The sequence below is a fragment of the Achroia grisella genome, unplaced genomic scaffold (genome assembly GCF_030625045.1).
Source record: "Achroia grisella isolate CSIRO2021 unplaced genomic scaffold, CSIRO_AGI_Agris_v1 utg544, whole genome shotgun sequence".
NCBI classification, from domain to species: Eukaryota; Metazoa; Arthropoda; class Insecta; order Lepidoptera; family Pyralidae; genus Achroia; species Achroia grisella.
The window spans coordinates 2,542,089-2,556,913 of NW_026712929.1; the positions used below are offsets into that span (position 1 = coordinate 2,542,089).

General features: G+C 32.3%; 1 protein-coding gene across 2 annotated transcripts in view; it reads left to right on the forward strand.

The window, feature by feature from the left end:
* The first annotated feature begins 838 nt into the window (after positions 1-838).
* The window catches only part of LOC131847913 (homeotic protein ultrabithorax), a 161,681-nt gene continuing 147,694 nt past the window's right edge, over positions 839-14,825 (forward strand). For both annotated transcript variants that reach the window (XM_059197623.1, XM_059197624.1), the window contains exon 1: positions 839-1,741. In XM_059197623.1, the coding sequence (XP_059053606.1) occupies positions 1,282-1,741 (460 nt within the window). In that variant the 5' untranslated portion in view covers positions 839-1,281. The remainder of the gene's footprint in view (positions 1,742-14,825) is intronic.

Here is a 14,825-nt window from a genome sequence, read left to right on the forward strand (position 1 = left end):
AGCGTGTCTCTTGGTAGGCCGCTACGGCAGGGGCCATTCATTCCTTTGATGACTTCATTTGGTCGCGGCAACTGAGTGCTCGGCGATAATGCGCTATTGTTTACCCTTCGATAGTGCGCCTTCATTGCACGCGCTACACCGCGCCAGAGCGAGACAACACGATGCTCGGCTGCACCGACGCTCCGTCAAATGTTACACCGAGCGCGCAGCGTCTCGCTCACAGCTAAACAAATTTCGCCCGAGAGAAAGCGACGGCAATAACCCTCGTAAAAACAGGTAGTAGAAGAAATAATAATCATCTTTACGACTTCTCACTCTATTCAGCACCTTGTTACGATATTGCGCGCTCATTGTGGCCCGGTCGAGGAGTGGTTGTAAAATCTTTTCTTTACTCGCCCGTTTCACTAATTGTACGTTTATGAGTTTACGACTTTGCGGCTTCACTTTTCAGTAGTAAAGTTGTTATCGGTCTTTTGTTGGTTTTTTATTCGTTTTGTATTTACTGGGCTTGATTTCATAAAAGTTGCGCTCCACAGCGACTGTTTATTGCTTTCCAAAATTTCATTGTTAAATAAGGACTTGCGAATATTTTAACCAGTTTAATTGTAATTAGTTGTTAGTTGTTAAGAATATATTTATATTAAGTCTTGTTAGTGCAAAATTGAGAGAAAATACTTCTACAGCGCTCGAACCACGTGTTCGAGAAGGAGTGATAAGAAGGGAAAAGAGAGCGTAACTGATAATATTTAATAGTCATTAGCGAAAAGGGGACGGAACAATCGGCCGTGTTGCGATCGCAGGCCGCGCGCGGGGCGGCGCGCGTGACAGTAGAGTACGTGAGTCGACCGGTGCTGGTCGTATACGGCATACCGCCGCGCGCTCCCGCCACACGCGATCACAAACTTCGCTCGCGATACTCGCACCACCACTTGGCGCTGAAAATTAAAAACAACCCCTCCACCACTTACCACGCTACGAACTAGAGTGAGACGAGCCGGCGCCGCAGACGGGACCGCTTAAAAACTCGTAAAACCCGCGGCACGCGTTCCACAGTCGTAAAATAATCGTAAAAAGTAAACACACGTCAACTGGCCTTTATCGCCAACGGAGCCCATTATGACGCTCGAGTGACGTTTAAGAGGCAATAAAATTAATAAAATTAAATTTCATTGTCTCGTATTCGGAGTGACATTGGCGGAGGTCGCGTTATCACGGCGCGTGGGGCAGCGATGACATAAGTGTTGTCAAACTGAGTGACGTTTGTGTCGGTGACCGGTCAGAATGAACTCCTACTTCGAGCAGGGTGGTTTTTATGGGGCGCATGGTGTGCACCAGGGCGGTGGCGGCGGCGACCAGTACCGAGGGTTTCCACTGGGGCTGACGTATGCCCAGCCCCATGCTCTGCATCAGCCCCGGCCGCAGGATTCTCCTTATGATGCCTCAGTAGCAGCGGCATGTAAACTGTACGCTGGAGAGCAACAGTACGCAAAGGCTGACTGTTCAAAGGCAGCTGGTGAACAACAGAATGGGTATGGAGCTAAAGAATGGGGGTCAGGCCTGGGTGCACTAGTGAGGCCGGCAGCATGTACTCCAGAGGCCCGGTACAGCGAATCTTCGAGTCCAGGAAGAGCCTTGCCGTGGGGCAACCAGTGTGCGCTCCCGGGAGCAGCGGCAGCCGCAGCACAACCAGTACAGCATCAGCCCACCAACCACACCTTCTACCCCTGGATGGCCATAGCAGGTTAGTGATATAATTCTTATATCTTCAGATTAAGGCTATCCCTAATTATGCACTTACCTGTCGGAAAATTATTAGATACTGAACTCAAATTAGTTAATAAATATTTTAATAATAAAAACGAATAACCTACATAAATATATTCGCCATGGCATCCTCATTTTTTTATAATTATAAAAGTAACTTATAGTTATAAAAAATAAAAATAATATACATATAAAAATATTAAATATGGAAAGTAGGCAAATTATTTTTTAATAATTAAAAATATATAAAACATATAAGATATCCGCATAGTTACTTACTACCTGCTGTCTATATGAAAAGCCTCTAAAATGTTGCTGCCATTCACTAAAAGCTTTCCCCACAAATTTTCATATCTCATAAGATACCAATAAGAATTCTCATAACAAAACAGGTAGGACCGACAAGTCGACTCCAAGTGTCAATAAAAAGCACATAAAACGAACGACCCTTGTTAACACTTTATTAGCGTCGACAGATTTGAACACCATCCATAACTTATTACAGCCATCAAATCTGTACGAAATAGCCACTGAATTAGCTACTCAATTTAATAAACATAAAAATGACTATTGATATACTATACTTATATTATCCATAATGATGAAGGTATTTATTTATAGTCAGATTACGTTTCGTTTTATTTTCATTCTGAGATATCAATAATTTCATTTAAATAAAATAAATATACGAATACCAAAGTATTTAACGGTAAGTGGTCATAATAATAATTGATTTTATTATGTATCAGATATTAAAAACGATAAAGCAATAAAAAATAAAATGTAATGGGTCGTTTTAATATCACATCAGATCAACTAAAAAGGTTTTAGTAACAGTATAAAATAATTACGGCAAACCTGTATTTGCATACAACCTGTAGCCTAAGTTGAATTGAAGCGTAACAAAACTTGTTTGCCATTAAGATATCAATTATATTATATGACAACTAAATATGATTTTGAGGGAGTGTCGTTGCTAAAGTTGGGCACGGCCGAACGAAACTCAATCAAAGCATCTGCTAGCATTTAGTTTTATGATCGTAGCGGTATTGGCAAACATTTTTGGACGGACCCAGTAGGTAGGACAACGTAAAATCATTAGAAAAATTCTAACACAAGAAGTGTTAGAATTTTTCAAAATCAAAATTGGTATGTCAGATATTTAGAAATTTTTAATTAAAATTTAGTTTCATAAATAATATTATTACGAAATGTAAGACTGATTTCTACTTCGCAGATAATGAAAAATGTAATATAAAAAAGTTTACTTCTTTTCCAATATATGTGTATTAAAATCCAATAACCACTAAAAATACCCGACCTAGCGACCTATTACCAAAGAGGGTTTTCACCATAAAACCCTCCGTTACTGGTAAAACCACTAGGTGCCTACACTGGGTCATAGTAACATTTTAGCGCTCTCGTTGTGATGGGAGCGTGCGCCCGCGCCGCTCAATGGGTCAATGCCCCGATCTAGTTTGGGCACATTATTATTAACTTGAGGAGTGCCACTGGCCACAACTCGACAAATAGCCACTCGATTATGCGTTAGATCAACTGAAGATGAAAGTCGGCTGTGTAACAGGCCGATAGATGGGTTAGGTACCCATCTAGCGCTCGTGCAGGTGGTTTCGTTTAGAAAATTAATTGTCGTGTTACTGAATTTTTGATAGTTCCCATAAATTATCCAGCATCCAATACGTCGGAAAACTAATAGATAAATAGATTCAAGAATAATTGCCTATTAGATTTATCGATACAGTCGTAAAATTCCTATTAGCATAAACGCCTATTTGTTTCCATCAATATTGTGTCTTGTAATACTTGTAATGCAAATTCTAATTAGAATTTTATTGATACATACTATATTCTCCTACTTGCTTACACTTATAAATATTTTGAAAATCGATAAGTATGTTTTCGTTGATCTCAATTCAATTTCAAATTGGATGCGTCTAATTAATTATTTATCTTGTAAGAGAGGAACGGATAAGAATTCTTTTAAAAAAGCGTACATATATCGGAATCTATGAGGCGAGGGACATTACTACCGCGTAATTAACTCAACGCGTGTGGTCTCGGTTCTCATAATTCATGCGACTTGATAAAATTAAGTAACACGGCCTAAAAAATAAAACAAAACTAGGTAGTCGAACTGTCGGCCATATTTCACTCGGGGTTCACGCAACACGGCCCGCGAAACAATACAAGGACGCGTTGGACGTGGCCAGTATGAAAAGTTCGGGCTTGGCCCGCACCGAGTTCGAATCGACAGAGGAGACATCTTTGTTGCGGTTTTGAAAACTATGAAAAATCTATTTTATTCACTTCTATTAAAATCCTTGTAACTTAAAAGCTTTATAAATGTATTTGCATAAGTTTAATTAAGTAAATAAGAAACCTTTTTTTACAGATTTCATAAATTAGATACAAATTTTATTAGAAAGCTTAGATATATACGTCGATTGTGTAGATATAACAAATGATTTTTTTCTAGTGGAATAATTAAAGTTAATAAACAATCCTATTATGTACTCATTCTACCTTTAAATGCATTGTTATTTTATTATTATAAATCTGAAATTATGTATCGATATAAGTTTTTAATATCAAATGGAATTTGAAAAACAAATGTAAATTGATGGAAGTAAAAGAAGAAATTTCAATGATCGTCTCATATTTACTTTTTACTAAGTGAAAGCTACATATAATATTCAAAACATGTTAAAATAGAATGGTTAGTGACGTCCGATATAAATAGACCAATGATTCGCTAATTCGTATTCACATAATACATTGCTCTTAAAATTATCGCAGTGCAAGCCCTACTTACTTACAGAAATTACCATAACAAGCAGCTTCATTTTGAACGGGCTCTCAAATGCGATGTTTAAAATGCTACATAGTGTACCTGTCTAGTCAGTTAAATAATAACTGTAATTAAATAAGCCACTGTTACTCTGAACTTAAACTAAAGTAGTGTCGCTAACCAAATATAGCAATCATGTTTCTTATTTTGAATGCACGGATAGTAAAATATGGTTTTTATATTTATTTGTGCCAAAAGTTACAGTTCATACTACTACTATCCAATTTAATCTAAAAGTCAATATATTAATAAATTATACTGTTTCAATTCAACAGAATATACCTTTAATATTTATTATTTATGATTTAATATATGCTTTATTTTTATACCTTTCAAATTTAGAACGTTTATCTTGTTTCCATTTAAAATGTATCATTAAGCTATTGAGTTAAAATAATATAGTGCCATAAGAAACATAATCATACCGTAATCACTTAAATTGCATTTACATTGCAACACATTATTTCTTGATTAAAACCCTCCAGTAGCTAGACATAGGCACCCAGTAAAGACCCAGCCACGGTAAATGTAGCTTCAACTATTTTGTAATTACCAATTGCTTACTATAGGTATTACTTATCTGTCTATGCTTTCATCATCTAAAGACCTATTTGAGTACTCAAGAACATTTAGTGATCACGATTAAATTATGCATATTCTGTTGGTATCGAAGATATATTATTTAAATGAATAAAAGAAAAATCTGAATTTTATTATAGATAGTATTATTTTTTCAGAGTTCTATAATAACATTATCACCTTTTTAAATACAGTTATATAAAACACAGATTATAAGAAATGTTATTTTTTATCGTTTTGAACATGTCACCTCTATTTTATCGCTCGCATTCCAATGCGTATTGGTAAAAAAGAATTACAGTTAAACAAATAATTTGCCTAAATATTCTTAAACAGTTTTAGATAACTATTAGTAAAATGTCAGTGAAAGCAAAATTATTAAGTCTCTACTTTACCTAAACGAAGAATTGTGTGAATTTATTATATTTTTTATTTAAATACAACCACCAATTTACAACACTTTTTTGTTTGTGTTTTATTCACAAATTGTGTCTATTCTTGTGTTTAATTTAAATAAAATGCTCTTGTACTACTTTGATTGCATTTAAAACTTGGTCTAATCTCGTACGTACCGAGACAGGGCTGACCCTATAATTTCTAAACCAGTTCCAAAATTGGCGACTCAATTTCGCTCCGGGCTCAAAACATTTTAAATGCACCTTTATTAAAGGGAAATGGGATATTGTAATCACTACCTAGTGGCTTACTTGTAAAATGCTCTGAAGCTAATACGTGGTTGTCTTAGTTCTTTTATTGTTAAGAGGCGCTCTACCACGTGTTAAGATCTTTTTGATCTTAAATGTAACGAAAAAATAAAATATCTATTTGAAAATCTGTAGCGTCTATCGTAGCAATAAATATATAACAAATTTTCTGATGTAAATATCTATTTTACTTTTATTTATATATTAATGCTCTATCTATTTATCTTGAATATAACTGCAAATATTATTAATGTTAACATTGTTATTTTACATAAGATATTTAAAACTCTTTTTATAATTAATCCGACATGCTCACTTCATCCCATATAATAGGATTAAAATTTATGGAGCGAAATATCATCATGTCATGTGTTCCTCATATTTCGCTTTCTGTGTTTGAATGTAACTGCTTGCCTATGTATATTACCTAATGTTATTATTTATATAGTAATATTATTAACTATAGGTATATTAATACCTTTAAACTATTTTCTTAATTTAAAAAAATGTGATTTTAAAAAGTCTAATAATTTATTTAAAAAATATATAAGCAATTTTAGTTATCATAAATATGGGAATGAAATCGAAGTATACTTGTAATTCTCAACACAATTTGTTCAGTTTTATGAGTATTTATGGGTTTTAAACTGGCATAGTGTTACAAAGGTGTATATTAACACATTTTGAAATTGACCTTACCATCTTATAAATAGAGGGAAATTATACGAAGTCTATGAGTACATAACTTGCCTCTGTCTCACCTAATTAATTCCGCCGCCAAACAGCTTGCTTGCATACAGGGTTCCGGTTTTAAGAATGAAATATGGCCATGAAATTATTCTATACTTGTGTATCGGAATTTTCATGTCATAAGGGTCATTGAGGCACTAGATACACTATTTACTGAAACAAACTATCTTTAATCCTGGACAATATACCTCATGTCATCTAGTTCAAAAAAGCTTGTATTAACAATTGGTGGATATATTTAAATATTTTTTTGTAAATACATAACAGTCATATTTAGAAATCAAATGTTTATATTATGCTAAAATTGAACCCACGACCATAAGCCGGTGTCCTCAACCAATAGACCACCGAGGCTGTCAATGGTTTTATTTTAACTCAATAAGTAGGTACATGTGAAGATGATAAATGATAGTATACCGACAACAAAATGTTGAGTAAACATGACAACAAAATCTTCGGTTGTCGTGAACATTTTATACCGTGTGGCTGTACGAGTACTGACTCTACCACACTACCAAGCTGTAGAATGCGGGCGCGCATCCGTGAGTTCGTTTATCGCATCGATGGTGGCTCTACTTATAGAAATTACTTAAAATTAATACATTTTTTCTTATATATCTATATTAGTATATAACTATAAAATATATAACTACCTAAATTAGTATATAAAGATTTAATAAATTATTTATTTGAATGCTTGTTTGGAGTAGACATACTTTAATTAATTATATAGGAGGCTAGTTTCTGAGGCATAGTTCATTTAAAAAAAAATTATATTAGGAACGACCGATACATATTATTCCATTGCCGGATTCTATTTGTATCGTATTTAGTAGCATTTAATTATTATTTCTTTTATATCAGTAGTATTAAGCTCTACTCGGTTTGGTGCCGGTATTAAGTCAGTTCGAGAAAAATACAAAATAAATATTTCTTTATTATATAATTTATTATTTATTGGGGCAGAAGGAATACCTATTATAGATACGCAACAGTCAGTAATATTCAAGAAATATAGATTATATGAATGCTACATGTGATGGTAAAGGAATAAGAAAACTAAAGTTAGATTTTTTAAACGAATTAAAAATACTTCAAAAACTATATACTGTATCAAAACGTATTGTAAATAACTAAATAGCTATTTAATACACATTATCAAAACATGATAAACTTAATATAGCAAAAAGTAACGTTATAGAATAAATAATATAATTGCACAAATACTTTAAATTAAAGTATGAATAACAATATGCAATAAAACAATAATATTTTAACAATCGTTACACAAATCTCTAAATAAAATAATTATAAAAAGGTAACGGGATGTTTAGTAGTTGCTCAATAGAGGCATTCTGTAATGGTACCCTAAATTGGCTCGCTCGTCCACCGCACACAATAAAAACAAACACCAATACACACAGAAATATCAGCATAATAGCCTGGTAACAGTCGCAAGCCATAAACTAATAATGGGGGAGATATGTTTTATGGTTTTCAAGTTTTGAATATGAATAAAGAATGCTTTTTTAACTTTCAGTACACCGCATAGCGTCTGAGCGTTTGCACGTTCGTTGCATTACTATAAAAATTAAATTAATGCCGTGTTCGATAATCAAATTTCGAAATTATAACGTTGACGAAGATCCGCTATGTAGGAGGTGCGTCTGCGCTTGTTTCCCGCCACGTTGTGCGGCGCGCCGTCGGCCATCTTGGATAAAGATCGATCATAGGTGTGCAGCTGTGAAGTGATAAATATAAATCCCGGCTACCTTCTATGTGTGTGTACTTTCTTTTTGTATGTGAATTCTACGAGAGAACTTTGCCGTGTTCCCAGCTTCATCTGTAAACAGAAGAATTGACATAATTACAATTAATATGTTTACCTATTTAAGATATTTAATTAAGTATATACATGTTATAATTCATTCTTGTGTGTAAGTGAAAATTGAAAGTAATTTCAATTTATATTTAGAAGCAAATAAATTGTTTTCGTGGATCTGAGTATTTACATCTTTCTGTAGAATATTGATAATTATTGGGATATGATTGGATATGTTTTATTACAATATCTTGACATATAAATTACATATGCACTTGATTAGTTTTGACAACTTTTAGGTACCGGTAGGTATTGGTATCTATCTACTATGATTATTCGAAAATGGCCCCTACTGTAAAAAATATTTCAAAGTAATAATTTTATATTACAGACTAGATACTTAAATATAAATATAACATATACTATGTCATGTAGAGTAATTATTATAAATAAAATATATGTTGATAAATAATATATGTAGCAAAGTAACTATATATTTCTGTAGGTCTATATAATATTACGTCAATAATAATCTATCTATTATGTAACCTATAAGTACCTACATAAGTGATACATTATATCTATATAATTACTTGTTTTACCCATAAATATACTCGTATCCATAATAATATTATAAACCTATTAAATACAACATTTTCTATTACGATTTATTAATTGTCTTTGTCTCTACACAACAGATATGATAGATTCAATGAGTATATATTTGAAGTATACATATACATTTATAGAATATACTTGAAATACACCTTAATAATTGATTCTTAGATTGTTTTATTCTATATATTTCTTATTCATTGAGTTTGTGTATATTTTAAATACACAATCTAATAATTATGTCTATTTAATTTATTTCTACTTAATAGGTATTTAATATCTAAAGTAGCCTAACGCCTAAGAACAAAGGTCATTGTTACAATATACGTCAGCACAAGAATCGGAACGCCATGACCCGTTCACAATCAGTCATTACGCGATGCATCGGAAACCATCGGTTAACGCTCGATCCTATGATTTACCTCACTGCAATTTCTCAATTGCCTGACGGTTGCTTAGACGTTTACACTTTTTACACGCTTTATAATGTTTACAGACAATTTTGCGTATTTGTTATTGCTAAGAAATATTTTTCTTATTTTTAGACAGGTATAAAAAAAGTATATATAATGTCCTATACTAGTACTATAATTAAAAAGATTTTTTTAATATAATGTAATAGAAATATCGTAAACATAATTAATTGATTTTAAAAATGTGTTTACCTTTAAATACAGTATCAGGGAGTAAAGATGGTACATAATGCGGGCAGCGCCGCGGGCTACAGCTAGTAAAGAATAAAATTATTATTTTATAACAATTATCATAGCATGCTCGATAGTTTAATAAGTACTTACATCGAATTAAATTGATACGCTGCGGTGCTAAAGTTATTTCTGTAAAGTGCCTTCCAATTTTGTATATTTTGTTTTTACTAAATGCACTTTTTAACCTATAATTTGCCATGATCGTAGGCACATAGTCTGTAAAAATGCAGCATTATTACAAGTTGGTGGGTCGGTCAAGCCTTCGGAAACGGCAGAGTAAAGCTTGCTCTCCATACGTAGGTAATCATTTATATACTTTTATTATTTTTATACAAAATAATAAAATTAATTGTACCTACCTATACAATCAATTAAAAATATTCAGTAATGTAAATTGCTTAGAAAATATTTGTATTTAATATAAATTAGCAGAAATGTCCTAGATTACTGAAAGAATAATAGGTAGGCATATTAATGTAGTTTTGTTTTCTTCTTAAAATTACGTCGATTACAAAAAGTTTAAACAAGACAGTCGCAGTCTTACGGACTCTACCTATGTACTATAAAATATTTATAACATACGTAATAGAAAACTAACAGATTTTTATAATGGATACATATTTTATACTATATTAACTATTATTTGTATAAAAGATATATGTACAGTATGAGATTCATTTCTTTCTATCATTCCATTCAATATGCATTATTGCAAAATTCCAGTTGAACTTGTACAGTGTGATGACATGCCTGTAATTATTTCTCCTCTTTGTCTCTTGTATGTAAATATGCATGATTATGAGTTAGTTGGTCGGTCAGTCACTTTGAGATCATTTAGGTATGTTTACCATCAAATTTACGATATCATATTTTAATATCTTTTTTATTTATTATTATTGATACCTATGTTCTATTATTGGTATTATTGGACACTTGGTATTCTTTCGTCTTCTTCTGATTTTTATATAGTAGGGATGTTAAATGAAATAAACTATGTGAAAATATAGTAAAGAGTATTTTCATATGGTTCATTTCATTCAACTTTTTTCACATTTATTCATTTTTACTGTAATAATAAATGAATAATGTAATAAAATTTCATATTATACATTTTATTTTTGGAAAATAATAATAAACACCTAACAGGTTTTTATTATTATCCAAAAATAAAATAGCTCGCGAAAATATTCGGTTACGTTCACTTGTATTGCCTAACATTAAAACTGACTGGATTTGCCCTAAGATGGTTATTCATTGGCGTCGTATCGAAACGATAATTTTGATCGCTTTATATAATTATAGCTTTGCTATACTGCTGGACAGCTGGCCTGCGATGTTTGAAGTCTGTGCGGTAATTAATTGTTGCACGATACCCCACACTGGAGGTGCCCGCCAGACTGGATTTGAATACTCAAGTAGGCTGTAAAACATCCAATGGAAACAGTTTAAATCGATAACTGAGATTTGTTATCAAACGTACGTTTGTACAAATGATATATTTTTTCACTAAACTATAGTACTATAGTTTAGTGAAAAAATATATAATTTGTTAAACATAGTAAATTACAACAATTTATTAATAATCTTGAGAGGTTATAGGTATAATAAATAAGTATTATAGCTATACAAGGTACGTATTAATTACGTAATAAAAAAAACAATGGCAAATCATTCTTACAATACTAGCAGAATTGTCCATAAAACTTAAATAATATTAAAACGGCACTGACGTTAAAACATTGAAAACTTAAAGGCAAGTTACCACCAGACTTATGTATTAACTTTATGCTAAATTATTTAAGGCAATGTTACTACATATATATAGTACACGATTAAATTAGGAAATATTTATTTCTTAATTTGTCTCTTCAACAAGATTAAGGAATATTAGTTGTGATATATTAACGTTAGTATGAAAATTCATAATAATATTATAAAAACTAAAGTGTGACTGTCAGTTTTTTAACTTTTTGCTACTATATGACTGAACTCCAACTGAACGAATTTCAGTGAATTTTATTGAGAAAATAAACTGTATATATAAGAATTAGACTAGACAGACTAACTTTTATATAAACAGTATCAGTTTATATATATATATATATATTTATATGACTCTACTTAAATCTCGGTATGTGAATTTTCAAAGTATAATTAAATATACAAATAATCTGAAAACTTATTAATGAGAATATTTCTAAAATGTAAGATTTAGAATATATACTCTTCGTTATTGACCTCACAAGACAAGAAATTATGAACAGTACCGCAGCATTTAAGAGCAAAAATTACACGAACTAATTTTCGCGAACTAACCCGTTCTTAGTAAACTATTAAACCATATTTAATTCTACATAAACAGTGCACGGTAACATACACTCCTTATAAATAACAGCGTCATACTAGCCTTTCATTCGGAGCAAAAATCTTGATGGTAACAAGCAATTTTAATTTTTATTACATAGTTGAGAGGGCAGGTTTTTCGGGGATCTCGGTATTCTTTTAAATTTATTCGAATAGAGCTTTGGTTGTACCTTAAGGTTTTAGTTATAAAGACTGTTATCGAATAATATGTTACGTTATTTAAAACGTTTCGAAGTTATATCTCTGACATAGAGGGCTTCGTGCCGAAACTAGCGTTTTACAGAACAATGCATCTTCTTTTTAAACTAAGTCGGTTAATAGTGTTGCTTCTATTATAACACTCGCTTAACGTTAGTTTTATATTGTTACACTGCTATTGTTTGCGTTCAAATAACGTTATTTCACGTTTGAATGACATTAATTACCTATTTATGATAAAACAATAAGCTGACGATTAATTTATTTTGCATGGCGCCGTTAAAACGTCTATTTATTGCAATAAAAATGACTAATGTCTTATAATTAATTTAATTATATTAATACATAAGTAGTTTATTTTTCTTGTTTAATTTATGATTCTAATTTTTCTGCTATCGATAGTATATCTTACAGATATTAATAAAAAAACGTTAAGAAGTTGTTAAGTGCTATTTCCACCTATACTATACGCGTAGTTTCTTAGAGATAGAGTTGATCGTTCGTTCAAGCACGATAAAAAAAGTAAGTAAGTTTGCGCTTTGTGTAAATACACCCGTATTTAAACCATGTGCAAAGTAAGTAAATCTTCGTCCTCTTTGTCTTCTAGTTCTACTGTATTATTTATAAATGAACTATGAAGTAGAAAAAGGCAAGCCAGCATGTTTTATCAACTACAATAAAATATTTAATAAATTAGTGTTCCTGTGTTCTCACTTCATTTCTTTACTAACAAATGAATAATTCTTACTATTTTATTATCCAGGTTAATCAGGATCAGTAATCTTTGTTCTTTCAGTCTAAATCCACCCTAAAATGTGAAATTTGGCGAGTCGGGTCATTGATACATTGATGGGGTGCATTTACCTATCTTTTATCGTATTCTTGCTACCTCTTAATTATCCTTGGTCAATCAATACTCATGTTTCAGTCCGGAACAAATCTGACGATCGGTCTCGCCTCTCACAGATTAGACGCGGTTCTCTTTGTAATGATCAATAAAGTTTATCACACCATTTCAGTAGGAATCTTGATAATTATCAAACCATAAACGTTTATAGCAATTTCGATTGTTATTGTTTTAAAGCGTAACTTTGGTGAAAGTCGGATTTGACCTTTCATCTCAATAGTGCTTCAAAAATTTAATTATTTATATCTACTTAAAAAATAAACTTTAAGTAATGTTGTTATTTAAATGTGGAACATTAATATCATTTAAAAAGTAATAACATAGGAACTCTGCAGGAATCGAACCGAAAGGATGCGCCGGCGCCGTTAGCCATGATGTATGGGCCCCACCAGCACACTCAACTAAAAAACCCTTCTAGTTTAAGGACACACACTGGGAAATATACCTGTCTCAGTCTGTCTTACATAATTTTTATAAAATACCGCATTAGTTCAATGATATCCAGTAATTTCCAAGTCTGTGATTTCGTTACAAGCAAGTAATTAAAATTAGTTTGTACAAGTTACATAATTAAGTACGCGATTATCATTTACATTTATTATGTATACTCGCCAGGTATTTTTTCACATTAAAATTTGCTAATAAGCTTCCAAAAGTATGCCTTAATTGGTTGTTCCTTTGTTCATACACGAATTAGTGTAGGTAGTTGTGTGTACCGCTCCGAAGTAAATCATATTTATAGCCTTGAAACTTCGTAAATTTGAAATTAAAGTATGTAGAGAGAGACAGGTATATGAATCACCATGCTATCTCAAACTAATGGGCAACCAAACCAAGGCTTGATAACCGAAAGACTAGCTCCGGTTAAACGTTACATGCGGGTAAAAAACGACGTTTCTATTATAGTGACCAATTTTTTATTAACGTCCACTGCTTGAGGATCACAATCGTAAATTATAATTTATTGACCCAAAGGGCCACAAAATTAAGATATCCACCTTTACATATCTAAGGCGGTGTTCTTTGAGTATTAGAAGTTAGTAGTTCTTTTAGTATAGTGTTGATTGTCGGATATGAAGGACGCTTGTACTATCCAAGTGGCTTTAAATCAGTGACATGTTAATATAATTTTCCAGAAAATTCGAATATTCAATATGCAATTGATTATAATTCGGGTATCGTGACCTACCGCAGATCAATTTGGTGTCGGTGTTCGATCAAAGCGTACAGAGGATGCGAAGCAATGCGGTACACGTATCGTCAATTTAAGCATCGAAATCAGCATAGTCGCAGGCGACTTGATTTCCGCCAAAACGGCCAGCTAAATGCGCCAATGAGTCACCACCCTAACGTACCAAAATATGCATCTGTTCAACAATTGTGTGCAACTGTCATTATTAACTACGATTACTTTTACTTTTTCACACGCATCACTTGAGATGCGTTTGGTTCTCGCGTCACGAATGCTGGAATCATCGACTTCTGTGCAGAATTTTGATGAGAATTTCCTTCTGTGCTGCACTTCCAATACATAATACATTATGCG